Source organism: Phaenicophaeus curvirostris, chromosome 22 (genome assembly GCF_032191515.1).
Source record: "Phaenicophaeus curvirostris isolate KB17595 chromosome 22, BPBGC_Pcur_1.0, whole genome shotgun sequence".
NCBI classification, from domain to species: domain Eukaryota; kingdom Metazoa; phylum Chordata; class Aves; order Cuculiformes; family Cuculidae; genus Phaenicophaeus; species Phaenicophaeus curvirostris.
Window position 1 is genome coordinate 5,238,970 of NC_091413.1, and position 27,556 is coordinate 5,266,525.

Consider the following 27,556-nt stretch of genomic DNA (forward strand, 5'->3'; position numbering starts at 1 on the left):
TGGAAAAGCAGCTACAGACCATCCTGTCTTGGCAGGAGGATAATTCATCCTTGCTAGATATGTTTTTGGTGCAGGCTGCAGGTGCATGGATAATGCTGGAAGTCTTTGTTTTCAGGGTTTTCTGTTGAGAACAGAGTCTGTCCCCTTCAGTCATTCCTGTTGTGCCAGACATGATTGTCTGCTGAGGGACAGGAAGAGAGGAGTGTCTGTAATCTTTCAGGACTGAAGCTGGTGGATTGGAGACATTAAAATTGTAAGGAGAATACCCAGAGCTTTTGGCAAACTATGGAAGATGTGACGAGAAATATGCATGCTCCTTTGTTTATATTTCCTCTTCCTTTTCTTCAGAGCAAAGAAACATTTAGAAGAACGTGAATGTTGGTCTTTATTTGGGGACTAGAAGTTGAGTAAACATTTCTCATCACTGGCTTGAGGCTGTGGCATTCAGTGTATCTCCCAGCTTGAAAGCAGAACAAAGCTGGCTGTGTACTGCACCTCCGTCAGCTGGGAAGAAAGATCCCAGTCTAAGACAGACTAATCTCTCCTGTCCTTCTCAGCCATTCCAGGACATCACTGGTCAGTTCTCCCATTCCTGCTTCCTGCAGCAGACTAATCTCTGCTCTAGGCTGCGGCAGCAGCAGCACAGCTCCGATTGTGTGGCTCGTAGGATTCCCCATCTTGCTTTGCCAGTGCTCCCTGCTGGGAATCTCCCTCGGAGTCATTCACAGTTTGAGGCTTGTAGTTTAGAAGGGAGAAGGAATGAGAGTATTGACTTTCCTCAACAACACTGTCAGAAAGCGAAGGCAGCTGGTAGCTGCTCCATATACATTGCTCATCATTGCTTTTTAGAAAGTAGGAGCAGGAGTAGTGACTACCCAGAGGGAAAACAACAGCATCAGCCTCCTGCTGCTTCTTGTATGGATCCTGCGAACCCTTCACTGGTCGATGCACATTTGTCATCTCGCACTGTAGATTCGCCTCTTAGGCACCAAACAGTGGTGTGTCCGTCTTCAGGGAGGTCAAGTGAGAGTGTGAATGCTTGTCGTAGTTCAGCCCTGACCTTGGGGCGTCTCGATCCATCTAGTTTGGAGTCCCTTCAGTCTCTTCTGCAGTCCTCGCAGGTTTCTCCTGGGTTACACTGTACAACCCAGAGGCTTAAGCAAGAAAGTGCTTTGATGGGGACATGGGGCTCCCTCCCTCTGGAGCCCAAGTCTTCTCCAATCAGTGGCAGTTTGTGCTTTGCTTCTGATGATTCAGCTCCTGGGATCCAGAGCAGAGGAGAACAGCTACCTGGAGTAAAGGCCAGTGCTGCTCAGGCAAGATTGAAATGGGGTGTCCCATTTGCGAAAGGCTGGAGCCTTAGTGCAGTGACAAGGGACTTCGGTCGTGCAGAACCTCTCTCTGTCTCTCACAGATACAGATACATTGACTCCAACGCATGGAGAACCAAAATTTCAGGTGACATCTGGGAAACCCTCACTTCTCGGGTGGGCTCTGGTGGGCTAGTGGATACAGAAGCAGATCCCTCCTACAATTACTCCCCTTATTTCAGATGCCAGTCCCGGGCAAAGCCGACTCTGGGAACTGGTCTTTATGTTCACAGAAAAAGTCATTCACCTCTAAAGGTTCTTAAAGGAGAAGAAAGTGGGGTATCCCCGTGTGCTGTAACTTGGAAGAAAGACCTTCCAGCCAATCTGTATCCAGAGCATCTGCATGTGTCGCTGGAGACAGATTTGGGCTGTGCTCAGATGAACATTGGTGTAGCCATGTATGGGACTCCAAGGGAAGTGTGTGTGAGAGTCACTTCTCCTCCCAGAGATAAAGAGTTTAGAGCAGTCCAGCAGGTTAGTATTAAATCTGTAGAAGTCAACAACTCAGAGTCTCATATTAAATACAGCAAAGAATTAGATAAATTATGTGACTCCAGATCACAAGCAGCCAAAAGAATGGCTGTGGTGGGCCCCAGGCAGTCTAGCCCTTTCTGTATTCCGGTTGAAGAAGCCTTTGGTGAATATTCTGGCACACATTGTATGAGTGTGAGCGGAGAAGGAAAGAGAAACGAATACTCCCACCCAAGCAGCTGGAGGAATTGGGAAGCTGGTGCTAATCTCGACCAGTCTGAAGAACCTTCTGTGGAGAGGAGTAAAGAATCGCGGTGCTGTGAAGAAGGGAACCAGACGCACAAAACTGTGTCCAGAGAGGTAAGGTTGTGCTCCCTGTGTAGCATCCCTGTTCACAGATAATACTTGTGCTTGTTTCCGCTGTAGAGTTGCAGCGTTGAGGTACAGGGGTGATGTTTGTCCTATAGTTTTTTTATGGCACAGAATAGCCAGAATCTCCTCTCATGGTCTTGTTCCGTCCCAACACACGCATCTTTCTGTCTCACATCCTTCTTCCTCAAGACCAGCTTGTTAACTGTTGTTCATGGGTCTACAGAGGGAAAGCATTAAACTGTTTTTCACTCTGTGCATAGTTGCAGGACACTGAGATTTCAGTTGTGTTGTGCTTTTCCATGTCTGAAGTATGTGAGAGTATTCACAGAGCAATGGTGAGGGCAGCATCAAAGGCACCTGACATAAATATGCTACCCTGAGCCATCACTGTTCTGGTCTCCATCCAGAATGATTTGCCATACTGAGCACAGACTAATTCTTCAAGAGAGCAGAGTAGCATGAATAATGGTGTGAGTTACTGTCTTTTTGTTTGTTTGCAGCTCTCAGAGAACAGCTTCAGGTTGCTGAACATGAATGAGCAAAGGTAAAAAGCCTGTTCTTGTGTGAGTGTGCTGGTAGTTAACATGGGAAGAAATCTGCTGGAAGGTCGCTAAAGACCCATGTTCCAGGGAAAGCTTGTTTATAGGACTTGACCTGCATCATTCTTCTGTGGTTGGCTCAAGGGCTGCGTACATTTCTCTTCAAACAGGTTGCTATCTAGAATGGAGCATGCTCTAAATGATTATTTCTGTATCTTTTAAATTCTAACTTCTAAATTCAACCTTAGTTGTTGCATTGGTACCATGTATACTGCTTTTCAGTGCAGCAAATTCAAGCATGATCACTGCATAGTTAGCACAGATCAAGAACAGAGCTTATCCCTGAGATTCAAATTTGTGACCTGTGGATAAGATCTATGTGAGATTGCTACTAAAATTAGTAGCAACCTGTAGTTGATGTGAGGCTGCAGGTTTTTCACTCATTAAGGAGAATGATTTCAAATACCTCTTTTCAGTTTGGTAGCTGAACTCCAATTGCCACGTCCTGTCTGTGTTTAACTTTCCTTTCTGTTAACTGGAGCTCACTTTTGTTTTTTTCTCTTTAAGTTTCCAGCACTGGTGTGACAGACAAATGCTAACTAGGTGTTTCCAAGCCTGGAGGGGGCACATCCTCTGGCAAAGGGCTGCAGCCAGTCAGCTTTACAGACAGCAGCTCCTTCGGAAGGGCCTTGGAGCTTTACAGTGGGCTGTGCACCAGAGGAGGATGCAGCTGGAGGTAGCTCAGCAGAGACATGCCTCGGCTCTCCTAGCTCTGAGCTTCCGCAGGGTAAGGATGGGCTAGGGACAGAAGTGGTGCCACAGGTTTTCTGTTGTGCAGTCAAAGAAGGCAGAAGTTCTGTTTGGATAAGGACAAGGAAGGGGTACTCTGTTAAATTCAGTGTTGTGGACTCTTGATACTCCGCCTGCAGTTTGTTCTAATTGTGTGGTTTCTCCTTCAGTGGAAGGAAGCTGTGGAAAAACAGAGCAAGAAGCAAGCTCTGAAGCCTGAGCCGTATTCTTATACCCGAAGTTCATCAGTGGGGTGTTTTGGAGTAGGAAGATTAGCAACTATGACAACCTCCGCTCAGCAGCAGCTTATAGTAGGATACTCAAAGGAAGCTGAGCAGGCTTGTAGGTAAGCTGAGAGTGTTCTCTTTCTGTTATCTTGGACAAGTGGAGGTTTACAAACACAGGGAGAAATTTTCTCAGATGGTGGGAAGCTTGTTTCCAAGTCCTTGGATATATTGCTGTGCATAAGCACTCCAAGAATGAGTAACTTGGGAATTAAACAATTCAATTCTAGAGCCTCTGTGCACTAGTACTTTCAGTGTGATTTGAGTGTCTGACAGAAATACTCCTGCACTATTTCTTGAGCTCATCTATCACCTGCATATGTGATGCAGGCATAAATGAGGTTGGAATGAGGCAATATCCCAGTCTCTAGCAGTAGCGGTGTCAAAAGAAAAACCTTTTGCTGTGCCGTCTGATTCTGAAGACAGACTAAGTCCAGACAAGAAGAGAGAGCTACCTATGGAGGAGGAAGGCTCTGGATTCTGTTCTCTGAGTACCTCTTTGGACAGATGGATGTTAAAACATACTTACTCTTTCAGAGTGGAGGGAAGACTGTGGACACAGCTTCATCGTAGGCAGAGAGGAGATGAGTTCTGCCGGAGAGCTCAAGCAATCAGAGATATGAGACGGCTAGCGGGTAAGCACATGTTCCTTACCCTTGGAACAGCTTGGAGGTACTCACTCTTTCACCACCTTTCTTGGTTTGCAAGTAGTCAGGTGCTATACACCTTTTGTCTTGTTCCTTGTATTAATTTAGATGCAGCAGATGCTGATGCTGCAGCAATGTGAGCTTGGCTCCCTTAGGTGTCCCTTCTCAGACAGCTGAAGTTTAGCCAGGGGATATTTGCTTTATGACACTAAGTTGTTTGAAGTTATCTAAGTTATTTTTTTCTTCCTGTCAATCTCTTCCTGCCCTGCAACGCAGCAGCTTTCAGACTGTGGCGCCTGCAGAAGGAGCTGCTGAGCAAAGAGGAAGTCTGGCTTTTGGAAGCCCGTGCTCTGCTGGAAAAGAAGAAGCTACAAAACATCTTCTGGGTGTGGCATTCCCGATGTTTGGAAAAGGAACGGATTTTAGCACAGACAACTTGGATCCAAAGAAACTTGGTCTCTCAGTAAGTTGATGAGGATTATTTTTCATGTGAACAGTCTGTTCACCGTGAAACTCCAAGGAATGACAGACCCAACCCAGACTGTGATGTGTGGTTCCATCTTAAAGCAATTTACTGTTTTGTTTTAGGAGTTAATAAAGGGAAATTAGAGATAGAAACATGAAAAGGAACTATTGTGGCCAGAGAGTTTGACTTGCTTCCTGTGCACTGCCAAAGTTTTCTGGTCCTGATCTTTGACATCCATAAAGACCAAACCTGACAGCATCTGCTGTGCTCTAAGCAGGACAGTGGCTTTTTAATGAAATAAATGAATAGAAGCTCAGAAGGTGACAGCTTCTCTTTCATTTTTCCTGAACTAAACCCAGTCTTGGGAGGAGTCGCAAGCTTGTACACTCTTCACAAGTTTTTCTATGTGGTTTTAATTCTTTTTTGTTTTCTCAGGTACTTCAATGCATGGAAGGAGGCTGTTGAGCAGAAGGTGCTTTACAGGTGCAACCTGTCCCATCTCAGAACAGTATCGCTGAGGAAATACTTCCAGCAGTGGGTTCAGATGCTGCAGGTCAGAGAAGGTGATAAGCAGGCAATGGTGAACTTCTTCCTCCTACGATGGAGGCAGCATTGTGGTGAGCAGCTTGGAGCCTGTGCAGAATCTTAAGATTTGGAGGTGCTTAAACACCTTCCTTCCCTTCTTGTATGGTGAAAACCAGCTGAAAACAGCTCAGAGAGGCTCAGATGATACACGGTGTTAACAATCCAGAGTGGGTAGAGGACTAGTTGTTCGGGACGTGTCAGTGAAGCTATAGTGAGATTTGTTGCTCTGCTTCATAAACCTAGTAGAAAGGCTTAAACCTTGCTGAAAAGCAGCAGTGTGAGGGCTGGGCTGCGTTTCTCAGGAATGTGTTCTAACAAACATTGTCTCTTGTCACCCTCTAATTGATTAAGGACCAGTTGTAAGCTCTGTAGGTGACACGGCTGTGACGAAGAGGCATGAAGATCAGCTGTTGTGGACTGCAAAGAGATGGTTTCTTGAGAAAGCACGCTGCACTCTTGATGACTTCTGCCAAAAGGTGAAGGTCCAGAGAGTATATCTGCTGTGGAAAGCAAGGCTTTGCGAGCATCACAAAGCTGAGTGAGTGAAGTACCTGTTCCTGGAGCCCTGCACTTATTAGTAGTGTCCACTTGACTTTCTGTCCTTCTGGAAGAACTCCTTTTACTATTTGTCATCCATCGTATCTGTACTATTGTCCCCCTTTGGTACCCCTTTTCAGTGACTTTGCCATCTCAATATATGCTGTCTCAGTTCTTTCTCTCAGGCTTTGGAGCACTGTAGGCTCAGAAAAGCTCTGAAATTATGGCACCAAAAGTGTTTCATGCTGAAGGCAATCGAACAAAGTCCTAAGCACTCATGTAGAGCTGTCTATGAAGAACCTCTTGCCATGCTGTTTTCTGAGGACCTCTCAACATCTTCTGGCTTTGACAGCAGTGCTTCAGCTACTCTGGCCTCTCAAAGCTCTTTGGAAAAGGTGAGGTCTTGATTCATACAGACTGCCCTGAGGTATTAAATTGCAGGGATTTTTCAGGACAAAATTTCTGCTTCAACATGGTACTGTCACCAGCAAACAGCTTGGTGTTTAGGCCTGAACAGCACCAAGCTTTTAGGAACTGAAAGTTTAAACAGAAATTGTAAAGTCATTTCTATCTGTGCCCTTCTTGGTTTCTACAAAGCCAAGGAGGGTCTCTTTATCAGGGAGTGCAGGGATAGGATGTGGGGGTACGGTTTTCAGCTGAAAGAGGGGAGATTTAGGTTAGATCTTGCAGAGAAATGTTTTCCTTTGAGGGCGGTGAGGTTCTGGGAGAAGTGGTGGCTGCCTCATCCCTGGAGGTGTTCAAGGCCAGGTCTGATGGGCCTTGGGCAGCCTGATCCAGTGGGAGGTGCCTCAGCCCATGGCAGGGGGTTGGAACTGGGTGGGCTTTGAGGTCCCTTTCAATCCAAACCATTCTATGATTCATCATTTAGCGATATGGGGAGGTGCTGAGCTAGTGAGGTTCTCCTGTGCAGTTTCTTCTGCTTGAGGCCGCAAGGTGGAAGAGTCGAGGTACAAAGAACCTCATCCCTGAGAAAAGGGGAAATGGGCATCTGCACTGCCTCACTGATGGTTTGCTATAATTGATTACTGGTCGTTTGGGGTTTAACCACTCCCAGACTTGTATAGAAGAAACTTTCCCATCATGTACATTTGCACACTCCAGAGCTGTCCTTGCTAGCCTGCAGTCCCTTTGGATACATCCTGGGTTTCCCTGAATCCCTCTCAAAAAGAGGAGTAAATGGCATGGTCAAACCGTTAGCTGAGTGATTGCATTGTGAGAACGCTTACCATGTTCTTCTCTCCATCCCTGCAGGAATACAGTTTTAGTGACAGCAGCCAGCAGAGCTTCTCCCCTGTTCTGACTGCTGAGGATGTCGCACACGTGCCGTGTTGCAGCTCTGTCCTGCAACTCCACCAATGCACAGAGCTGCCAGCTGAGCTGGAGGGGGAGCTGTACTTGCAGGCCTCCTTTCCTCCATGGAATACTGGATCTGGGTGAGTTGGATACTGGTTCCTTAGGATGCTGGTTGCAGTGTGACCCCTTTTTTGATCTGGCTGAATTCCTTCTTCTGGTTTCTCCCTCATGTCGTCTCACAGCATCCTTCCAGATACTTTATCTACTTCTATCTTTCCATTTTCCCCCATCATTCCAGATACTTTACCTACTTCTATCTTTCCCTTTTCCCCCATCATTCCAGATACTTTATCTACTTCTATCTTTCCCTTTTCCCCCGTCACTTTTGTCTTGCAGAAGAAATTGGTTTGTGGGAGGTGAGTTCCAGTCTTTGGCACTGCAGAGCCCGGAAAGTAGTGTCCAGCCTCTCAGCAGTCACCCTGCAGCAGAAGAGGTAAGGCTGAAAAGTGGTGCGATGCATGTAAATGTGCAAATGCTTTCTGCAGAGCCCAGTTTGGCAAAGAGCCTTTGGGCTTCAGTATCAGCATATGGAAGATCTCGGTGCAGTTCTCCCTTCTCTCTTAGACAGAAGGTTTGGGAGATTGAGGCATTTCTCAGGGTAACTCTTCCCTACTGCTTGCCAGCTGAGTTAGATATCAGTCGTGCATCAAGGATTTAACAGAGATGTCTTAGAACTTCATGTCTGGGTGTCCATGAGGTGGTGGTGGGGGTAGCAACAGGGAGTTAGACAATCATACAAGTCACAGCAGCAAGGAGAAAGAGATGGAGTTGGATGCTGCATGGAGTGACCATGTTGTGGTAGCTGTTCGAGGCCCTTTTTAGCTTTTCTGGATTACAGGACTGCAGTTCTGACAGGGAGGACAAGAGTTGCTGGCACCAAGCAGAGAGATACTTCCTGCAGAGGTACTTCGTTGTCTGGTCAGCCCAGACTCAGCAGCTTGTAAAGGCCCAGCAGTACTGCAGGCTTGTTCAACTGTCTCGGTAGGTATTGTGCTTTCCAGAAATCTGTCTGCTTTTAGAGCTTTACACTTTCTTTTAAAAACTTCCTCTTCTAGCTACCTGTTTCTGTCTTCAGTGGGAGCTTTACAGCCCGTTATTTTGTTTTTTTCCTGCTTCAAAATTACTATATCTGAGCAGGATGATTTCTGGTTTGATGGGATGCTTCACAAATTAGAGCAAGCCCTGGTAAATTCCTGTCCACTGAGCTGGTCTTGTTCTCTACTCATTCAGAAGTTGAAGAGAACAACAGACTTGACACAGCCAGGACAATATCTTACTCCCAATAACTTGCCCTGTCCATGGTTTTCCCTGATGTTTAATGGGGAAAGGATGTTAACAGATCAGATATTTCCTCAACTCCCTCATGCATGTTTATTTTTAAAGTTTTGCTTATAAGGGTGTGAATCCATGTGAGTTGTTCCTGCAGCTGATTCAATGATCTTCATCTTTCTCAGAGCCTTTCTCAGCTGGCACCACTGGGTTGTGGAAAATAAGAACCGAAAAGCAGCAGCAGTCCTAAAATATCAAGTTCATTGCTGCCAGATGGCTTTCAGCCTGTGGAAGAAGAGACTGGCCCAGAAAGTGGAAGCTGACCGGAGATTCAGATGTCGCGTTCACCAGATGACTGCTGATGCTCTGTGGCGTTGGCGTTCCTGCTGTGAAAGTGAGTTACCCCATCCTACAGCAGCACTCGTGTCTATACGAGAGGGCTACTCTGGGAATGGTTGGGGTGGGGAAAAGCCCTGCTACTGGTTGTAACTCCATGTATGTGTTCTCTGCTCTTATCTGGACTTCACAATGGAAAAAAAAGAGTTGCTGGGCTCAGTTCAACAAGCTCTTGTGTTCTCTCCCAGGGAAGCGTGCTATGAGAGAGCTGCAGCAGCAATGGGCTCAGCACAGCTGCCAGGAGAAGAAGAGGCTGGTCCTGCAGGTGTGGTATTGTCAAACAAGGAAGAAGAAGTTTGCTGCTTTATTCTGGGAACGTCTTCTCCTGCACAGGTTTGTTTCTTGCCCTCAAAGCATTTCTGAGGGAAGCTTTGAGTGAAGAGCAGTTTATGTAGCAGAGAATCCAGTGTATTCAGATCAGAGCTTGGGTTTGGAAGTACAGATAACTTGCATGTAAACGGAGCTGCTTAGGGGTGCTTCTGCAGTCAGGGGCTGTTATCCATAGCTTCACACTTGCCATCTCATTCTTCTCAAATGAAACTTCTTTTCTTTCCAGAACAATCAATCTTAGTTATGTAGTGGTGTGGTATTTGTAAACTAAGCAAGGGAGATGCAAACAAATTTGTGTAGTTTAAAAAGTGAAAGGCCGGTTTCCACTGGAAGTATTCAGTATTTACCAAAAGGAATACAGGGCAGAGATCTAACAGAGATCTAGTGTTTACAAACCTTTTAGATTCTGGACACAGCATGGTGATTTTAATTTCAACTAATGTGAAAAATTGAGTTCAGTATATTAATGCATAAAAGCAATATTTAGTAAAGCCTGTGCAGGGAGAACCATGATATTCATTTCATTTCATTGTTGCTTACAATATAGGTGAAGCTGTTGTAGGATTTGGAGTGTTGTGTTATGGGGTAGAACCTGAAAACACTAGAATTTATTCTGAAGAGCAAGGTGTCTGCTGCCAGTCATTAACAACTTCTTTTCTGTTGTTCGGTAGCTTTCTCACAGAAAACTGTTTTTGTTTGTTGTTTATGATGTGTGAGGCTACTGTCTACCTGAAGCTCAGCAGCAGTGAACCAGGAATTGCTCAGGTGGTTCTTTTTTGAGAGAATTCAGGAGTTTAAGAATGAATAAGGTTATTTATGTTATGGATTCATTTAAGCCATGAGAAGTGCAGGTTTAGCCCCAGTAGATTTCCTTCTGAATTGCAGGTTCAAGCTGAGAGGAGACATCTGCAGGGGAAAGAGCAACTAAAAACCCAGTAAAACCTTAGTGGCTGTGATATTTAGACTCTGCACTCACGCCACCCAATTGCATTTTCTTCTGCAAATCAATCTGTGTAGCGGCACCCTAGTGGGAATTGTGTTTGAGAGATGTCCTTAATGTTGCTCCTTCCCATAGAGTGTGTCTCCACCATTAATCTTCCCTTCTCCGTTCTCCTTTGATGAGAGAGCACTTCTGATTTCTCACCTGGATATGGTACAGGCTGAGCCCTGTCTTTTCTGAGGGGAGGCATTTTTCATGCTAGGATAACCTGCAATAGAGTCTCTTGATCTTCAGAGAAGCCTGCCAGGCAGAGGATATTTACACCTCTGCCCTATGGTGCAGTGGGATGATTTGCATAATGAAAGTCCAAGTGGAACAAGGAATAAAAAGGATAAGCCAGGAGTTAAGAGCAGATTGGCTGCTGGGGTTGCAGAGGAAAACTGGCCTCCTGTGCATCAGCTTGCTAGATATAGAGAGATTACTGTGGGTGCAGATTTACAGTGCTGTTTATAGTAACTCCTGTAAACATTGATTTTTTTTTGGAATAAAATTGTCTCTTTAAAGATGCTGTATTATTCTAGTGGTACATCCCGTGTACACAGGACCTTGTTTTGTGACAGCCAAGGAAATAATTAAAATCTAAATCTTGACAACAAGCTGCTCTCTTAAATGCAGCCTGGTTCTGCAGCGAGCAGACTTAAGGAGTGTGCAGGGTTCCACGCTAGAGGAGATTTTAGCAGTTTTATTCTCATCCCATAAGGACGAAGCTTTCCTCAAGCATCATCCTAAAGGTCAGCTGCTAGCTGAAGATTGAACACTAAGTTAATTCCTTCCTTTTTTTTTTTGAGGGATCCGGTATGTGTAGGGGTAGGGCAGCCTGGGCAAAAGGACTTGTTTCCTAGGCAAAGGAAAAGCCTAGGACAACACTGCATTCAGTTTGCAGAGGCCTTTGAAGAGGAGGAAATGCTAAAATGGCCAGAGGGAAGCAGACATACTCCTGGGCTTTGAGGAGTTGAGGGGTAACACTGCTGGGAATCTGAAGGAAAACGAGGGCAAGTTTTTAGCAGAAAGATCCTGTAGTCGGGGAGTGGGAACATACACCTCTTAAGGAAAAGACACTGGAAAAATAAATAACACAAAGAAAGATACATAAATGTGGACTGCCAAAGGAATAATAGGAACAGTCGTCTTTCTTGTTGAATGCTCTTCTGCTCGCTTTGGCCGCTTACATGTGACACTGCAGGTGGAGTTTGGTCTATAGCCTGGTCGGTGCTGACATGGAAATGTGACTTTAGGCATCTGCTGCTTTTTGGTGCTTGTCTTGTTTTTCAGGTGCCTGGCTGCCTGGGCCCAGGTCACCGCGTGTAGACTGAGGCGGCACGAAGCCCTGGCTCATTTTAAAAGGGTCAGAGAACACCATCTCCTAGTTGTGAGCTTTACTGAGTGGAGGGTGAAGTTCTTGAGAGCTGAGCAGCAGACACGGGAAGAGAGAAACCACGGGTGGCAGGAACCCTCTCAGGGCAGAGCCTGCCACCGCTGGCGACTGGCCACACGAGGACAGCAAGCCCTGCGCCAGGGATCCGTGGCCACTGTAAAACAGGTAAGAAAAGGTGAAGGTCTCTATGAGACAGTTACTGATAACTGTGAAGAACTCAGTGAGTCACTAGGCACTGACATACAGTGACAAGGCTGGTATAAAAAAACCGGTATGACTCATGGTGACTGTCTTGAAATTCTTTACAGACACTGCATGCAACTTCATCACCATAATCTGGCATTGATTGCAGCAACCATCTGGAGCACAGCCATAAGGAATGGGGATATTTTGACCAGAGAGATGGGAGCACTCTTTTCCTCTCTGCTCAAAGATGAGATGGGATAATCGCTGTCCCTGCAGAGCAGAGCGAGCTGTCAGAGTTGCAGCTTTTTTCAAAAGGCTCCCAGCTAGCAAACGACAAAGAGGTCGATTGATTTGGAAGGGCTGAGTTAGTCCTGCTGGGATCTCATCTGTGCCGTTTCTAACCTGGGGTCTAGCACATTAAACTTCCTGCAGGGATATGGACATAAATGTATCTCCGAGGCTAGTTTGTGTCTGTATTGTCTGTGCACGTTGTGCTTAATCACGGCTGCGGCTGTGTTCCTTCTGTTTGCAGGCCTGCAACTACTGGACAAAAGCAGCTGCCTTTTCCCAGTGCTCACGGCAGCGCAGTACCCTGATCGGTGCTAGGAAGAGCAGGAAGATGTCTCTGTCATGGTCCATGAGTAAGAAGACGCCCCCTTCTCTCTTCCTTTCCTAGGTCTACGTGGGGAGTTTGAGGGAAAGGGTTTGCCAGCCAGATGACTGCGATTCCTCTGTGGAAGAGATGCTCATGGCAGTCAGACTCTGACTCCTGTGTTCAGGAGCCAAAGAGCTAAGGGCTAATGGCAGCTTAGATCTCTCCCTCTCTAGCTCCAAGGTTAGCTCCCATGTGATTCCTCTTTTCTTTCCTAGAAAGCAGAAGAGGCAGAGAAGAGGGTTCACCAGCTGCCCCTCTTGGGCTATTCCCCAGTGCTGTTCGCCACTGGCTAGTGATCTACAGAAACCAAAACAGGGCTGAAAGGCTGCTGCTCCCTCACATGGTAATGAGATTTGATGTGGTAGGACCTTCTCCTGAACATGCAAGGATCCAGGAGAACAAACCAGAGGTAGACTGGGAGGAGTGGCATAAGAAGTGGCTTGGGTAAGTGGAGTGGGCATCTCTGGGCTTTGTCTTGTTGCTGCCATCAGGGAAGGAGGGATGATAAAGCTTATTTTCCGCTCTTGCCTATAGCAGGAAGTATCTGAGGTGGTGGCATCACACGGTGATACTTCACCGGTGCCAGCGTGAGAGGAGGCTGCTCTGTCTGGCCAGGGAATGGCATCGGTGGAAAGAAGCCAGCAGGGTGGCGACACTGGCTCAGGTGTTGGTGAGTGTCCAGTCCTGGTCGTGATGGGTGATACTGGGTAGGCTCGCCCTGTCCGCAGCCTCACCTGTGTCCTGGGAGATGGGACCTGGGCATTTAACAAGTACCAGCGTGCACTAGAAGTCCTGGTTTGTTGCTGTGGCTGCTTTTTCCCTCTGAAATGGCAGCATGGCAGATGGCACATCCACACACATAGTTGTGCTTCACCCCATCTTACATGGGAGGCTGAGACAGGGGGGTTTGTACAGATTGTCTGTAGCCTGTGCAGAAAGTTCACAGCAAGTATCACAATCATTGTCCTCATCCGTGTTCCCCCTGGTGTCCCCAGCCTGTCATTTGGCTTCTGCTTTTTCTGTTACTAATGCAAAGTCATTCAGGAGGGACCTGGCAAAGCAACTGGAAGCGAGATGGGACTAGAAGGAAGGGAGGTTGGTTGCCTGCTGGAGCCCAGCTAAGCTGTGTGCTGCCTCTTTTCTTGGCAGGACCAGCAGCGGCTGATGGAAAAGGCCTGGAGGGTGTGGAGACGACGACATTTGCAAAGCTGTGTGGTGCAGAATTTTTTGGAGGAGGAAGCCAGGAGCCTGCTAGCTCAGGTAAGTGTTTATGACTGATTTAATTCTGTGAACCTCAGAACCAAAAAGCACCCCAAAGGGAAAACTGGTGTTCCCTGTATGTCTCTCCCTGCACAAAGCGTTTGCTTAGGGAGAGGTTGAGTACATCAAGGCATGGGACTTGCTCGTAACAAAGGGAAATAGCTTCCAGCTTCATATGGGTTCATCTGTGGGTGTTTTTCAAAGCTTTGTGTCAGCAGTCAATTCCCTGACGTGTGCCCCCTTCCCCACTGTTATCAGAGATGCTAATCCACTAATCCCCGGCCTCTCAAGAGCCCACTCAGGGCAGAAACAGGCTCTGCCGTGGTGCACGAGGCTGCTGGGACTCGCACTCGGGGCAGGCAAAGCCTTAGAGCTCAAGCAGCCAGTTTGCTCCTTTGCCCATCTCCCCAAGATCTGCACAAGGTTAGGTCCACCTTGGAATGAAATGAGAACAAGGACTGAAATTAGAGGGCAGAGGGGGCATTGCTCTTCTTTTTCTCACATTGATTTGTACTGCGTGCTTCTCTTATTGGCTACAGGAACGCAGGAGAGACAGGGAAGGGCTCTGAGTGAACAGTGAGGTGTTGGCGTAGCTTTTGCTAGAGGAAAAACTGTTAGCGGTACTGAGAGGTGGCTGCAACCCCTCAAGGGTAACCCGAGTATTTGATTTGTCCACTTTACCGTTTAAGGCCTTTGGAAGGTGGCGCCAGCTAACAGCATTCCAGCTCAAGGACAAAGGATGCTGCTGAATGGTGGGGGCCTGCCTGCAGCTGCTGCTCATTTCAGGACGTGTGGAGGCTACAGCTGGCTGTCACAACAAAGCGCTGGTCCTGTGCAATCAAGAAAAAGCGAAGGCTCTGCTCATGTGATAAAAGCAGCACTGCAGGCCGGGAGGTGATAGCCAAAGGACAACCTGGAAGAGGTGGTACCTAGTTTCAGGTCCTCTTTAACGGGCTGATATCCTACCTCCCTAGCAGCACAAATAGAGAAGTTGTTCCCTTTTGTTGTGAGGTTGCATCCCCTTCTCTGGACCCTGATTTTGCTGGAGTTCTGATTAAAGGTTGAAAAATCACCTTACAGGCTCTCTCTTTACTCATTGTTTTTTCATGAACCCGAGTTTAGTGTCACACAGGAGAATAAGCAAATACCTCAGTCCTAAAAGAGGTGAGCTGGAGTCTGCCTGTGCTCCATCCTGTTGATTCCAAAGTCTGGAGTGTCCTTGGTAGGTGCAAACATAGGTCTCTGTTTTAAGATGTGGCTTCTCTCCTGGGGGGGAAATCCTACATGCTCCCACCTCCTCCCCCTGTCTAGGTCCATCAGCTCTTCATTAAGCCTTCCAGTGGGTGGCCAACCTCTTGACTGCTTCCTGCTGGTTCCTTTCTGTGCTGAATGGGATAGGGATGAAGAAACCTGCTGGGAACAGCTGAGCACCAAAAGCTTTGCTGAGGCAAGACAGGCGTGTCTGACCCCCAACCTTCCCATTACTTGCTTCTGTGATTGATGCCCTGTAATTACCCTGGATATATGAGCCCCGTCTCAGACAGCTGAAATGAGAGGGTCTGAAGAATCTGGAAAAGGCTTTTCTTCCTTGCTTTTTTTTCAAAGAGATGCTCACAGCGTGGTAGGGATCTCAAAATCCCACTGGGAACTGCCCCAGGGTCTTGTTTTCCTAGCCTGGGGTAGCTTTGCAGGATTGCTAAGTACACAAAGCGGCCTCCATAGCTCCCCCAACCCCTTATTTCAAGGCTGTGGGGCATAAGCCTGTTAAGAGTCACTGGGGCAGGAAAGATAGGTTATCCTTCCCTAAAGGAAAAGGACCACCCCAACTCCTGTGACCTTGCAGAATGAAGCCAAAGGTTGTAGTTGGTTACTTGTGGTAATTCTAGGATTTAATCTTTCTTTGCTCTACCATGGAGCTTTGCCCATACTTTACTTGGGGCCCTGAGTTGGAAGTAAAAACACAACTCCCCCATAAACAGCTGGTTATCTTAATTTTTCCTTGTGCCAGGCTGCTTAGTTTCCAAACAACACGACTCTGCTACTTCGAGGAGTACAAGTGACAATTGTATTTGTGAGTTTTATTATACTTAATCCAAGAAATAGAGTGGCTTCTATTCATTCTCATCCAGAAATGAAATTCACATATTCCTGTTAAAGTGAAACAGGAAATATAATAAAAGGAGAAAAGTTAGGGAGAAAACTTGAACCTTCTACTGGAAGGAGTGCAAAAGAGCCTGATATGATCAGTTATGAAGAAATACATCTTAAGAGTGCAATGTAAAAGCAACTTGAGCTTCTTTTCAGGGTTGGTAACTGCTGAAATAATCTCTGCCCATAAGCAGCACTGACAGGAGTGTTTCTGCCCCCCAGGCAGCATTTCAGGCATAAGCAAGTTACCAGAATCCCACTGAGCCTTATTACCTTGATCCCCTGTTACTGTAATCAACGTAGCCATGATTAGCACCTCTTCCTCCTGCAGAGCTGGCCTTCAAGCTCAGTTTAGAGCCTCAGCTCAGAGATTCAGGTAGTTCTGGCTATTATTGAGTCGGGGGCCTTTCTTTGTGCTGGGGACAGAGGAGTATGTAGTGTGGGTAGATCACAGCTAGCCTGGTCACTGAGTTTTGGAGTGTGTGGTCCAACAGCACAGGAGCTGCTTTTTCTCTTCCCGCAGTTAGTGGATGGAGGAAGGAAGTAAAGGGATTAAAAAAGGCATTTTCACTGTTGAGTTGGAGAGTTCAACAGCTCAAAAGTATCATCCACAACCTGCCAGAGGCAGTTTTCGAGGGGAAAGTCATTGTCCACGAGGTTGACCAAGTAGTAGTTGTCATGGATGTACTGGATGATCATGCGAGAGGGCGACTCTTCTTCATAGAGCTTGGCCCACTGCTCGATCCACAGTGCAAAGGCCTCGTCCTGCCAAGGAAAAAATGTTGGTAGTGGTGTAACGCGCATGTTAGAGCTGCATTTTCATATTGCCTTGTTTAAGACAACCTGTGTCCATGTCTGGCCAGTCTGGCTTGTTTCCTCTCAGTAAAAATTGCAAGAGCTGAGCAAGGAGCTTTGTGTTTCCAGTCAGTGGAAATGCCCTGAATACAGCTGCTGAGTGCCAAAAGGAGACGTGTTTGCAGTAAAACAGCTCAATGCTGCCCCTGTGCGAGTAGAGGCGAGGGAGAGCTGCTGCCTCTGTGGGCCAGGACAGCGACAACCGCAGCTCCCAGGCCTCCTGTTACTGGGCACTTAGTGTCTGCGAAGAGCTCTTGTAGGAGCAAAGTTCTCCTAATGCTGAGGGAGGAGGAGGAGCAACATCTGGATCTCTGCAAGCTAACACCACTACAGCACTCAACTGCGAGAAGTGTCACAGGCTTAAAACAAAGCAGACTGAACTTCTAGGGCATCACAGCAATGTATCCAGCAGGAAAAAGGACTCACCTTCCAGTAGAGGAAGCTTACAGGATCCACTACGGTGGGCTGGATGATCTCTCTGCCTGGGAAGATGCCCCAGGTGACAGCATTGGGTTGCAGATCTGGAGAGTTGGTGATATTCTGGCCCTGCCAAAGGATGGAAAACCTTTCTGAAGCAACTGCTGGAGGAGGTATTGAGTGAGTTGGAACAAGTGCACTTCCCTTCTCCTTGTTAAGAGATCAGGCAGCTGCTGCACATCAGAGCCGACTTGCTTCCCTTCATGTCCCACCTCATTCATGGTTTATCTAAATCTTTGATATTTGCCTCTCTCCCAAGGTGGTGAAAGGAAAGTGTCCACACAGCCTACCTTGACATTGACAATGTGGTAGTTCACTCGCAACTCATATTTCTTCAGCACTTTGAGCAGTGCCGTGACAATCTCGCTGGAGGTGAAGAACTCCAGGTATGCCTACAGGGAGGGATGGGGAAGGGAAAGAAAGTAAGAGCCTTAACTCATGGTAGGGCGGGGGCAAATAGAATCATTGAATCACAGAATGGTTTGGGTTGGAAGGGACCTCAAAGCCCATCCAGTTCCAACCCTCTGCTATGGGCAGGGACACCTCCCACTGGATCAGGGTCCTCAAACCCTCATCCAGCCTGGCCTTGAACACCTCCAGGGATGGGGCAGCCACATCTTCCTTGGGCAACCTGGGCCAGGGCCTCCCCACCCTCACAGCAAAACATTTCTCCCTAAGATCTCATCTGAATCTCCCCTCTTTCAGCTGAAAACCATTCTCCCTCATCCTCTCCCTGATCAAGAGCCCCTCCCCAGCTCTCCTGCAGGCAAACACAGGCAACCAAGAGAACAGTTGTAGGGTCTGTGCTGCTTGCAAACCAGGCAGCCTAGGACTTGCACGTCCATTCCCAGAAACATGTACTAGAAAAGATGCTTGAGCAAAAGGCAGCAGAAATTGGCAAGAGAGCTGGGGGCAGAAACAGAACTGGGGAGAGCAGAGGTTCACAGCCCAGGAACAGCCAGCTCAGGAAGGCTACAAGCTTCCTGGTTTGCATCTATAGAAGCAGAAAGGCAGGAATAAGCTCCAGCCAGCATAAGCATAACTGCTGTGCCCATAAAGCAGTCTGTACCACACAGAGTAGAGTGCTTGGAAGAGGCCTGAGCTTGACCTCTGTTCCACATGGTACCCTGGAAACAGCAGTGTCCTGCCAAGGCAGCCCAGGCTGGTGGGAGCAGAAGTCAGAGGGTCTCAGCTGGGCTTTCCCCAGCACCCTACCTCTCCCTGTTCTCATCCTTGTTCACGATTCTCCGTTACACACCCTCATTCTGTACTTGCTCCATTTACTGCTGCTCTGTGCTTCGCTACTCCCAACAACCGCTTCCCCTCCCCCCAGTTCCTGGCTATTGTGCAAGATGATGGATTTCCCCTCACCTCAGGGGAATTTTTCCCTTTGAAAACATAACTGCATTTGCCATCTGCTGGTCTTATGGCTTTAGCGGTTTGGATCCCTTTTGAACAGGGCTGCTTTGTTTCCTAGTCTGAGCCACTCGCCAGGAGTTTACCTTGATGGGAGATTCCTATCGCAGCCATCAGTGGCAAAGCTCTAGGGCCTGAAAATGCTTGACAGGAGGAGGCAGGCATGGGAGAGAAAACTGCTTGCAGGCCAGAGAAGGAACGTGGCAGCTGTCTGAGCAGCACAGCAGTGCTGTGGGGTGGGGGCAACTGGTGGAGTCGGCCTTAGACAAGGCCAGATAGGGGAATTTTAAAATGTCCAGTTATCACCATGAGAAGCTGGGTGGTAGAGACATTACCTCATTGATTCTCATTTTATGAAAAGGCTGGGCGTTTCTTGCTTTGCTGAAGGGGATCAGATGCAGCAGGCAGGCATGTGTTTGTATCTAACGCTATATAGCCCTGCTCTGGGATGAAGTTACCAATAATTACTTGCTGAGAGTAAAACCAAGAAACTCTGTAGATGTTCAGTAGACAGTTTGAGGTGGGGAAAAGAGCTATGAAGTGAGCCACAGAGATGACGAAGTCTGTATCTTAAGACCCCAAAGGAGCTTTGGCTCATCTCAGCAAGAAGGCATTAAGATAAGGAGCAGGCGGATGGATTATCTGGGTGAAAGCCTAGGACCTCCCAAATTAAAAGAGACCAAACTGGGTCGTAACTCTTTGCTGCCTAGCCCAGAGCTGTGCGGTACCTTTTGGAAGACATAACCCCCACTGGGTCCCCAGCCTACAATGGGGTCTGTGGATGGCTTGCCATTGATGTTTGGCTGGGAGTTGATGGTCAGGATTCCTCGTCTGTTAACTTTCTCCAGCTGCTCCTTCAGAAGGTTGGTTTCAGTAGCAAGAGGGTCGTCATTCCACGGCATACACGTAACCTACCGTGAGGAGAAAGGATGTCTCACAGTGGATGTAACAACCCTTTGGTTAACATCTGGATGCTGAAGGAACTCAGAAGTGCCCTGATGGTCTCAAACACACCTGCTTCAGGACAGAATTCCCAGGTTTGGGTCAAGGGACAGGATATGCTCAACTCTAAGGTACGAACAACTGCTCAAGTCTCTCGGTGTTGGTCCTGTCATACTGTAGCAGCTTTCCTTTCATGTTGAGCCCTAGGTCTGGCTGCTTGATTCCCTTCAACCACTATCTCAGCAAGTCCTTCTGGATAGGGAAGTGCTAATCCTTGTTTAGAAGAACAACGTGGTACCAGGAGCAAGAGGAAATATGCACTGTTTTTTGGCTATCCCCTCTTCTGGGGCCATCACTCACCTTGTACCCATTCTTGTTGGGTTCTCCAGTGATGTAACATGTGAACACCTCAAAGACGCTTTCCTCACTAGTCAACTCTTCTCCCCACATCTTCAGGAGCTCCTCCCGGGGAGACTTGCTCTTCAAGTAGAAGAGATAATAGTCCTTCAGTTCCCCAAAGGCTGGAGAGGAGGAGTTACCCCTGTAAAGGAAGCAGACAGGGTTAACAGGCTTCTGAGGAAGATGAGCTGATTTGGTGGTACAGAAAGACAGCCACCCAGGAAGAGAAATATCCAAGAAAATCCACCTAGAGACCAAAAGCCTCAATACCTTAGTGCCATCCTCCTCACCTCATTCAAAGCGAAGCAACTGGGGACCACTATATTAAGAAGCCACCTGTTTTGTCAAGCTCAAAGTGTGCTCAGGACATCCACTAACGACACAGAACAACTGTGAAACAGGCTTTTACACACCACACCAGCCTCACAGCCATTGCTGACAGCTTACCATCGGCCATTGGGGAAATCATCCCATTCTTGAGTTCGATAGATGTAACTCTTTGGCCTAGAGGCCCAGAAGATTGGTCGAACATCTTCAACTCTTCTCTTGGGGTGAGCGCTGACTGCCCAGGGCAGAGGCCGCCTGCATGGGAGAGGCACATTAACACAGTTCTGCTGACTTTCCTCTAAAGACTGGAAGACCCTCCCCTGGAGAACTCTGCCTCTGGGGACAGCGAGTAACAGGAGCCGACAAGACTCCTATTTGTCAGGAAGTATGACAGAAAACTTGTTTATGGAAAATCTTTTCCCACTGAGTTCCCTCACAGGATGCTCAGTTGGTGTCTCTAAAATGGTTAAGTACAGGAATGACACTTGCAATTTGATGAGGCAAGAGAAAAGCACTGTGTGATGCTGTTTTTAACAAGAAAAAGCAGCTCTATTTTCCTTTGATTCCTCTTGTATGCTGAAGCCTGTGGGCTCAGAGAAGTCCACATTCCCTATAACAGCTGCAGAGAACCCCAGAAATCCACAACAGGAGCTAACATAGCTTGTAGGTGGGGTTGTGACAGACCTCAAGAATCACATTTCTTCCAAAAGGCAGCTCTGAGACTTTTAAGTTTATAAAGTTCCAGAACAGGCTACTTTTAAAGCCACTTGACTAAAACAAATTGCTCCTTCAGCTGCCCTCTCTATTCCTCCCAGATTTTGCCAGAGAAAAAAGTGCTAAAAAAAACCCAAAACAGCAGCAGAGGAGAGATGCCAACCTATCCTTCGCTTGAGCCTTCAGTAGATGGGATTGGATGGATATGAAAGAGAAACTAATGGAACCCAACACATTCTGCTCACCTGGGGTCCTCTTTCCATAGGCCCAGGCGTTTAAGGACTTCAGTAGTAGCCACTTCCCGATTGAGGGTGTAAAAATGGAGCCCGTGCACCATGCCACTATCCAACAGCTCCCGGCACATGGACACTGCCAGCTCCACCCCATAGTTGCGGATAGCTGCATCGTTGTCCTTGATGGGTTCGATCACATCTTTAATTTCTTGAGGCACTTCCAGCTTGGAGAGCTTCACCAGCTGGCGCAAGGAGTGGTAACCCTGGATGAGGATGCAGAGGATTTTCATTTTTCCAAGGCCCTTTTCAGACATCCGAGTAACACGGGTACATGATCTCAATTTTGTGACAGAAGACTTAGACTTGGGGCTCCTGGATTCTCCTCCTAGGCTCCATCTCTGGGATGGTAACGCAGTCCTGGTCATGTCACTTTGGGTGATTTCTTCCCAATTCTTTGCCAGACCCCAGCGTGCTGGCAGTGATGATTAACACCACAGGTCTGGTTGACCATTATCCCTCTTTGACACAGAAAACCTTTTAAGCTTGTTATTATGTGCCCAGGCATTTAATTTGGCAAACTATCTACAGATTTACCATGTTTAGTACTTTGCAGAAGTTTTATGGAGGATAGTTACAGAGCTCTCCCAGGCCCTGACGCACAAACATCCTGGATCCTAACTCCCACCCCCAAAGAGAATTACTGGATTTCACCTGTATGGGGAAGATGCCAGGAATAATGGGGCAGGTGATGCCAATGGCTTGACAGTCCTTCATGAACTTGAGAAAGGTTTCTGATCTGAAGAAAAGCTGTGTAATGATGAAGTCTGCCCCAGCAAAAACTTTCTCCTTCAGGTGTCTCAAGTCTGCCTCATAGCTCTCTGCTTCAGGATGGCCCTTGGGGTAGCCTTCGGGAGCAAAAGGGAGAGGGGAAAAAAGTCAAACCCTGGTGGGGCAGGACAACATGCTAGAAATCAGAAAGTAGCTAATCTGATAGTATTGTTGCTTACAGCCCAGGTCCAGAGGACTGCTGAGCTGATTTCCTTCTCTCAGACCCTATCCCATACTCTGCAATGACAGATATTTACCTGCCACACAGATGTCAAAGTAATCATCAAATTCATTGCGAATATGCTTAACCAGGTCAACAGCATAGTTGAAGCCCTCTACTTCTTCCTCCCATTCCTCACCTGCAGGATCTGAAAAGAGAACAAAGCCACAGCTCTCTCCAACTGTTTGCTGGACTCGGATCTGCTACTGCTGTAAAAAACCTTCTATCAAGGGGAACACAAGATGAAACCTCCATGTTTGCAGTTTTACCGTGGACTGCTTTTGTTCACCTTTGAGCTGGAGTTATTGGTAACAAAGGGATCAGGCGAAATGCAGTCTCAACATTTAATTCGTGCAGCAGAAGGAGTCTTTAAATCATATTTCTCCGTATTTACCCTGGAATCAAATACAATAACAACATAAGCTACGCATAAACCTACACATCATAGAACAAAAGGATTCACCTCCACGCAATGCCATGATGTTCTTCAACCCAAGCCGCTTGGCCTTCTGCAGATGCCCTGTGATATCATCCTTGGTCTGATTGCAGCACGTCATGTGCAAGATGGTCTCCAAACCACAATAGTTGACTGCAGTGTTGGCAATAATCATAGAAGAGGTTTCCTTGTCAGATCCTGGGTCTCCTGCAGGGTGCCACGTCACATCAATGAAGAGGGGACCACCTGCTCCCATGCGGTCAAACCTGTGGATTTCAGGGCTGTGTTAGCCTCCCAAGTAGCCAACTCCCCTCTCTGTGCCTGGAATATCTTGCTCAGTGCTGGTATGTCAGCAACAGGCAGAGAGAGCTTGGATGACAGGAGGAGAAACAAAGAAAAGTATTCAACTAGGAGTTCAGCAAACGGCCAATGTAAATAAGGAAAGTCATCTTTTAAGGCTGTATGAGGAGGAGCTTACAATCTCCTTGAAAAAGAGGCAACTGAATTGTTCCATGTAGAATGAGCTTCTCTATTAGACTGCTACGTCTTCTGATAGACAGCAATGCAAGTCCCGTTCCTTTTGAGATGAGAGGGACTCTGCTGCAACCTCCTGTTCCCAGCTTTAGCTGTAGAGGCCACAAATACGACAAGATGGACCATATCTCTGCATGCCTAACAGAAGCAAGGAAGTCTCCCCTAAACTTGTTCCTCTCCTCCTCTGGGTTGGAACAGGCTCTTGTGTTTAAGTAAACCTAGCGCTGGCACACAGCAGTTACAAAAAGAGTTATGAAACTCCTCCTCCAGATGAGTACATGGTGGCTCCTGGGACACTCCATTAGGTTCTGGGATAGCCTTTAGCTTTGCTGAGAACTCTCCCCTTTCATTTAGCATGTAGATGGGGACAGCTGCCTCAGAAGCTAGAACTGCAGTCCTCAGTAAAAGAGGCACAAACCATAGTGGCTGGATGATTCTGACAACAAGCGGGAGTCTCTGTTTCAGAGACAGTGCCCATCCAGTAATATTTTCTGCTTTTTATAGGTACTTTTCTGCTCTGTGTCTCCCGCCCCCCCTGCACTCTGCTTCAGCCCCAGAGCATGACAGTGGGGTTGCTCCATCTTCACAGAACATGGGAGAACGAAAACAGTCTGGCCGCCCACCGTGACACTTAACTCTTCAGGGCCTCCAAGGGAAGACACGTTTACCTGGTGTCCATTACCCTCCTCAGCAGGAAAGCACAGCCCCATTACCTGCTTCGTCACCTGGAAGGGGAGACAGAGCATGGGGCAGAGCCTGCCTCATTAGCTATTTCCCAGCCCTCCACCAGACTCTTGACCTCTCCCCTCTCCTGCCCTGCAGCCCTCACCTGGAGATGAGATTGACAGCAGCATTGGCTGTGCGTGGAGGGAAGAACTCCAAGGAGAACCACTTGTCTCCGGAGTCCTGCCGTCGACGCATCTTCTCCCGGAGTCGTTCATGACGGTCAGCGTCGAGGACAGGGGTGGAACAGCGTGAGCTGTCCTTGGAGCTCTCGCTCCCACTACTGCTGCCTCCATCAGACTTGGAGCTGGAGCTGATGCTGCAGGTGTGCTGGGTCTCGTTGACCATGGTGGGCTCTCTGGAGGAGAGGAACAGAAGGAGCATGGTGAGTACAAGACAGGACACAGATCTCAGCAAGAAGCAATTACAGCTGGGGTAGGCAGTAGATGATAAAAAAAGAAGCGTGTGCTGAGACACAACATTGATCATTACCAAGCAATCCCTTCTGCCAGCCCTCACTATAAGCTGTAGTGGGGGATTTGGTGAAAATACAATAAGAAGTGTGTATTTAGATAGTACTGAGAGAAATAACACAGCAGATGGCTTCATGCCACGTTGATGCAGCTCTTCTGTGCCTGCTGGGTCAAATTTGGCTCTCAGAGGAGTTAGGTCAACATCGCTTTTGCCCTTACTACAGCTTAGCAAGCCACAACACCCACATGTGTCAGGTGAGGGCCTCTTTGATCTTATGGCCTTGGGGTGGACGTGCCAGCAGAGAATATTTTTGTCCTACAGCAGCTGCTTCTTGGATGGTATCCACCTTCAGTTTCCACTCTGTTCCCAAACAGTGCTTCTTTATGGTGTAGATAAGAGAGCAAGTGCTAGTGAGGCAGATACACAAGAATGCACAAACTATTCCTCTGCTGGAAGAAAGTGAAGAATCCCCTCTGATCAGGCCACCCCCACAAATACCATCTTTTGTTTTGCCTTTGGCATCGGACAGTGGCATTTCTAACCATCAGCCTTCTTCCACAAGACACACCATCTCCACAGACAACTGTCCCCTGCGCCAATACCACCACACGCACTCAGCTCTTTCCTTTACCAGATCTGTTGTTCATGCTCCTTTCCTCACCAACTGTGGCTGCTTGGAAACAAGGTCAGCAGAGACCATCCCCTTCTCTCTGCCTCACAACACGATCAGCTGTACTTGTTTGGCTTCACAGAAGGGAAACCACCACAAGTCAGGTCTAGGATGTGCAGTCCACGTAGGTCCCAAAAGTGTTTCACCCCTTTAAAATTAGGTAGTGATTACAGAGAATTAGAGAAGAGCTATCACACAATTTGGATCTGCGTTATTTGCTTATGTACCTGCCAAAATCTAAAATTGTCTCTGGGAAGCAGCACATTGTCTGAGCATTACATAATGCTGGAACCTGTTCTGGAGGAAATGGTGCACTTTGTCCTTATCAGTAGCTCTGTCAGTTTAGCTCATCCAAGAAAACTTTGAACTCATCTTCTAGTGTTTACACTGAGTTGCCAATCAAGCAAAACCCTTTGGGAGAAAGTATACTTTTATCACCTGGGGACCTGGGACTTATCAGCTGGCAGGAGATATGAGAAAGGAGAGCAGGCCTTCTGCTGCCAACAGGAACTGGAAGTCTTAAATCACTTTGTATGCAAACATAGCGGACCATACTAAAAAAAAAAGCAGCAAAGATCTATTGACAAGTGAAGCAAAAGCAGCCACTTGCACAGTAACAGCCTGGACCAGGCTCTCTCAAAGTACTTTGCCAGACATCCACGTGGCACCAATGAGGGGGAATTATCCCAAAGCATATGCTGGTGATCAAGCTAGGAGCGCAAAATCACATGCAGTCAACTCCCAATACCTCACTGCTAGCAAGCATTCCACAGCTCCACAGGCAAATCAAAGGACTTCTTGTTTTCCCACATGAGATTTAACACTCATCCCAAGGGAAGCGTTCAGGTATTAATGTCGCTGTAGGATAAGCCTTGCTGTTGAGGAAAGGTCCTTATCCCCAGTAGAACCACAACAACAGGAGAAAAGCCTCACTTAGATTTTATTTATGGGCAGCATTTGGAAGTTTCCTTACCGTCAGCTGCATCACAGATCTGCTAGCAGAAGCTTCCAGTTACTGCAAAGAGAAAATACACTTTCTAAATAACATAAACAATTGCAAAATAAGACAATCTTAAACACCCATGTACACCCCTGTTCCTCTGTTTCTATCACACTCCAGCTCAAAGATTCGTGGCCCAGCACATGGATGCTGATCAGCACACGTGCCTGTTGTTTCTGTGATGCTGATGGTACCTTTCTGCTTCGCTGGGGGGTATTTTTACAGCTTCCCGGCCTGAGCTGACACGTGCACAAGCACATCCCTCTAAGCATGATTTTACCACCAGATCTGGCTGCGTGGACTTACACTTTGCATGAGGCACACACGCCTGTGAGAGACCGGTCCTGGCTGGTGGCACGGGGCAGTCGGAGGGCTGGATTCCTGGATCCACTACGTGGACCTATGGGGCACAAGCACCTGCAAGGGACTTGTCCCAGCCATGGGATAGACAAAGGACTGGATCCTTGGATCCACCACATGGATCTACACTTCTATGGGGCACGTATGCTTGCAAGGGACTTAGAATCATAGAATAACGAGGTTGGAAGAGACCCACCGGATCATCGAGTCCAACCATTCCTATCAAACACTAAACCATGCCCCTTAGCACCTCGTCCACCTGTGCCTTAAACCCCTCCAGGGAAGGGGACTCAACCCCCTCCCTGGGCAGCCTCTGCCAGGGCCCAATGACCTTTTCTGTGAAAATTTTTTTCCTAATGTCCAGCCTAAACCTCCCCTGCTAGAGCTTGAGGCCATTCCCTCTCATCCTGTCCCCTGTCACTTGGGAGAAGAGGCCAGCACCCTCCTCTCCACAACCTCCCTTCAGATAGTTGGAGAGAGCAATGAGGTCTCCCCTCAGCCTCCTCTTCTCCAGGCTAAACCCCAGTTTGAACATGTAAATGAACAATAAAGACTTGTCCTGAGCCATGGGACGGGGCAGCCACCGGGCTAGATCCACCACCCGGACCCACGAGACACGCATCCCTGGAGCGACTGCTCCTGGCCCAGGGCAGCCAAAGCGCTGATCCGCTCCCTGCGAGGCTCTAGTGACGGGCCACGGCCCCGAAGGGCTGGCAGACAGAGGGCTTGGGGTGGCGGTGGTGGGGATCCCTGGCTCCCTCGCCTCAGGCGGCCCCGCTCCCCACTCCCAGTCCCGCTCACCTGCCGCCGGTGCCGAGCGGGGCGGCCCCGCGGCGCCTTAAGGGCGGGGCGGGACGCGTTCCCTCCTCCAACATGGCGCCGCGGCCTCACCCTC

The 27,556-nt window shown here is 47.9% G+C and overlaps 2 protein-coding genes across 7 annotated transcripts; one reads left to right on the top strand and one right to left on the bottom strand.

The window, feature by feature from the left end:
- The first annotated feature begins 894 nt into the window (after nucleotides 1–894).
- C22H1orf167 (chromosome 22 C1orf167 homolog) lies at nucleotides 895–14,977 on the top strand. Of its 2 annotated transcripts, none has more exons than XM_069874836.1 (20): nucleotides 895–2,201; nucleotides 2,714–2,757; nucleotides 3,320–3,539; nucleotides 3,712–3,887; nucleotides 4,363–4,460; nucleotides 4,749–4,935; nucleotides 5,374–5,555; nucleotides 5,875–6,061; nucleotides 6,233–6,455; nucleotides 7,333–7,514; nucleotides 7,771–7,867; nucleotides 8,273–8,415; nucleotides 8,889–9,097; nucleotides 9,288–9,432; nucleotides 11,702–11,969; nucleotides 12,523–12,631; nucleotides 12,861–13,089; nucleotides 13,180–13,315; nucleotides 13,795–13,905; nucleotides 14,595–14,977. In XM_069874836.1, the coding sequence occupies exons 1-20, from the start codon at nucleotides 918–920 to the stop codon at nucleotides 14,652–14,654; spliced, it is 4,290 nt and encodes a 1,429-aa protein (XP_069730937.1). In that variant the 5' UTR covers nucleotides 895–917; the 3' UTR covers nucleotides 14,655–14,977. The 2 variants fall into 2 exon arrangements, with proteins under 2 accessions (XP_069730937.1, XP_069730938.1); XM_069874837.1 differs by having other exon boundaries at nucleotides 4,752–4,935.
- A 995-nt stretch (nucleotides 14,978–15,972) lies between these two features.
- Nucleotides 15,973–27,528, bottom strand: MTHFR (methylenetetrahydrofolate reductase). Of its 5 annotated transcripts, none has more exons than XM_069874915.1 (13): nucleotides 27,463–27,528; nucleotides 26,275–26,316; nucleotides 24,264–24,515; nucleotides 22,928–23,166; nucleotides 22,502–22,612; nucleotides 22,128–22,321; nucleotides 21,429–21,679; nucleotides 20,590–20,724; nucleotides 20,104–20,284; nucleotides 19,530–19,712; nucleotides 17,676–17,777; nucleotides 17,335–17,454; nucleotides 15,973–16,818 (listed from the first exon to the last, which is right to left on the bottom strand). In XM_069874915.1, the coding sequence occupies exons 3-13, from the start codon at nucleotides 24,503–24,505 to the stop codon at nucleotides 16,621–16,623; spliced, it is 1,956 nt and encodes a 651-aa protein (XP_069731016.1). In that variant the 5' UTR covers nucleotides 24,506–24,515; nucleotides 26,275–26,316; nucleotides 27,463–27,528; the 3' UTR covers nucleotides 15,973–16,620. The 5 variants fall into 5 exon arrangements, with proteins under 5 accessions (XP_069731016.1, XP_069731017.1, XP_069731018.1 ...); XM_069874916.1 differs by lacking the exon at nucleotides 27,463–27,528 and adding an exon at nucleotides 25,293–25,855; XM_069874917.1 differs by lacking the exons at nucleotides 26,275–26,316; nucleotides 27,463–27,528 and adding an exon at nucleotides 24,071–24,159 and having other exon boundaries at nucleotides 24,264–24,399.
- Between the last annotated feature and the right edge of the window lie 28 nt (nucleotides 27,529–27,556).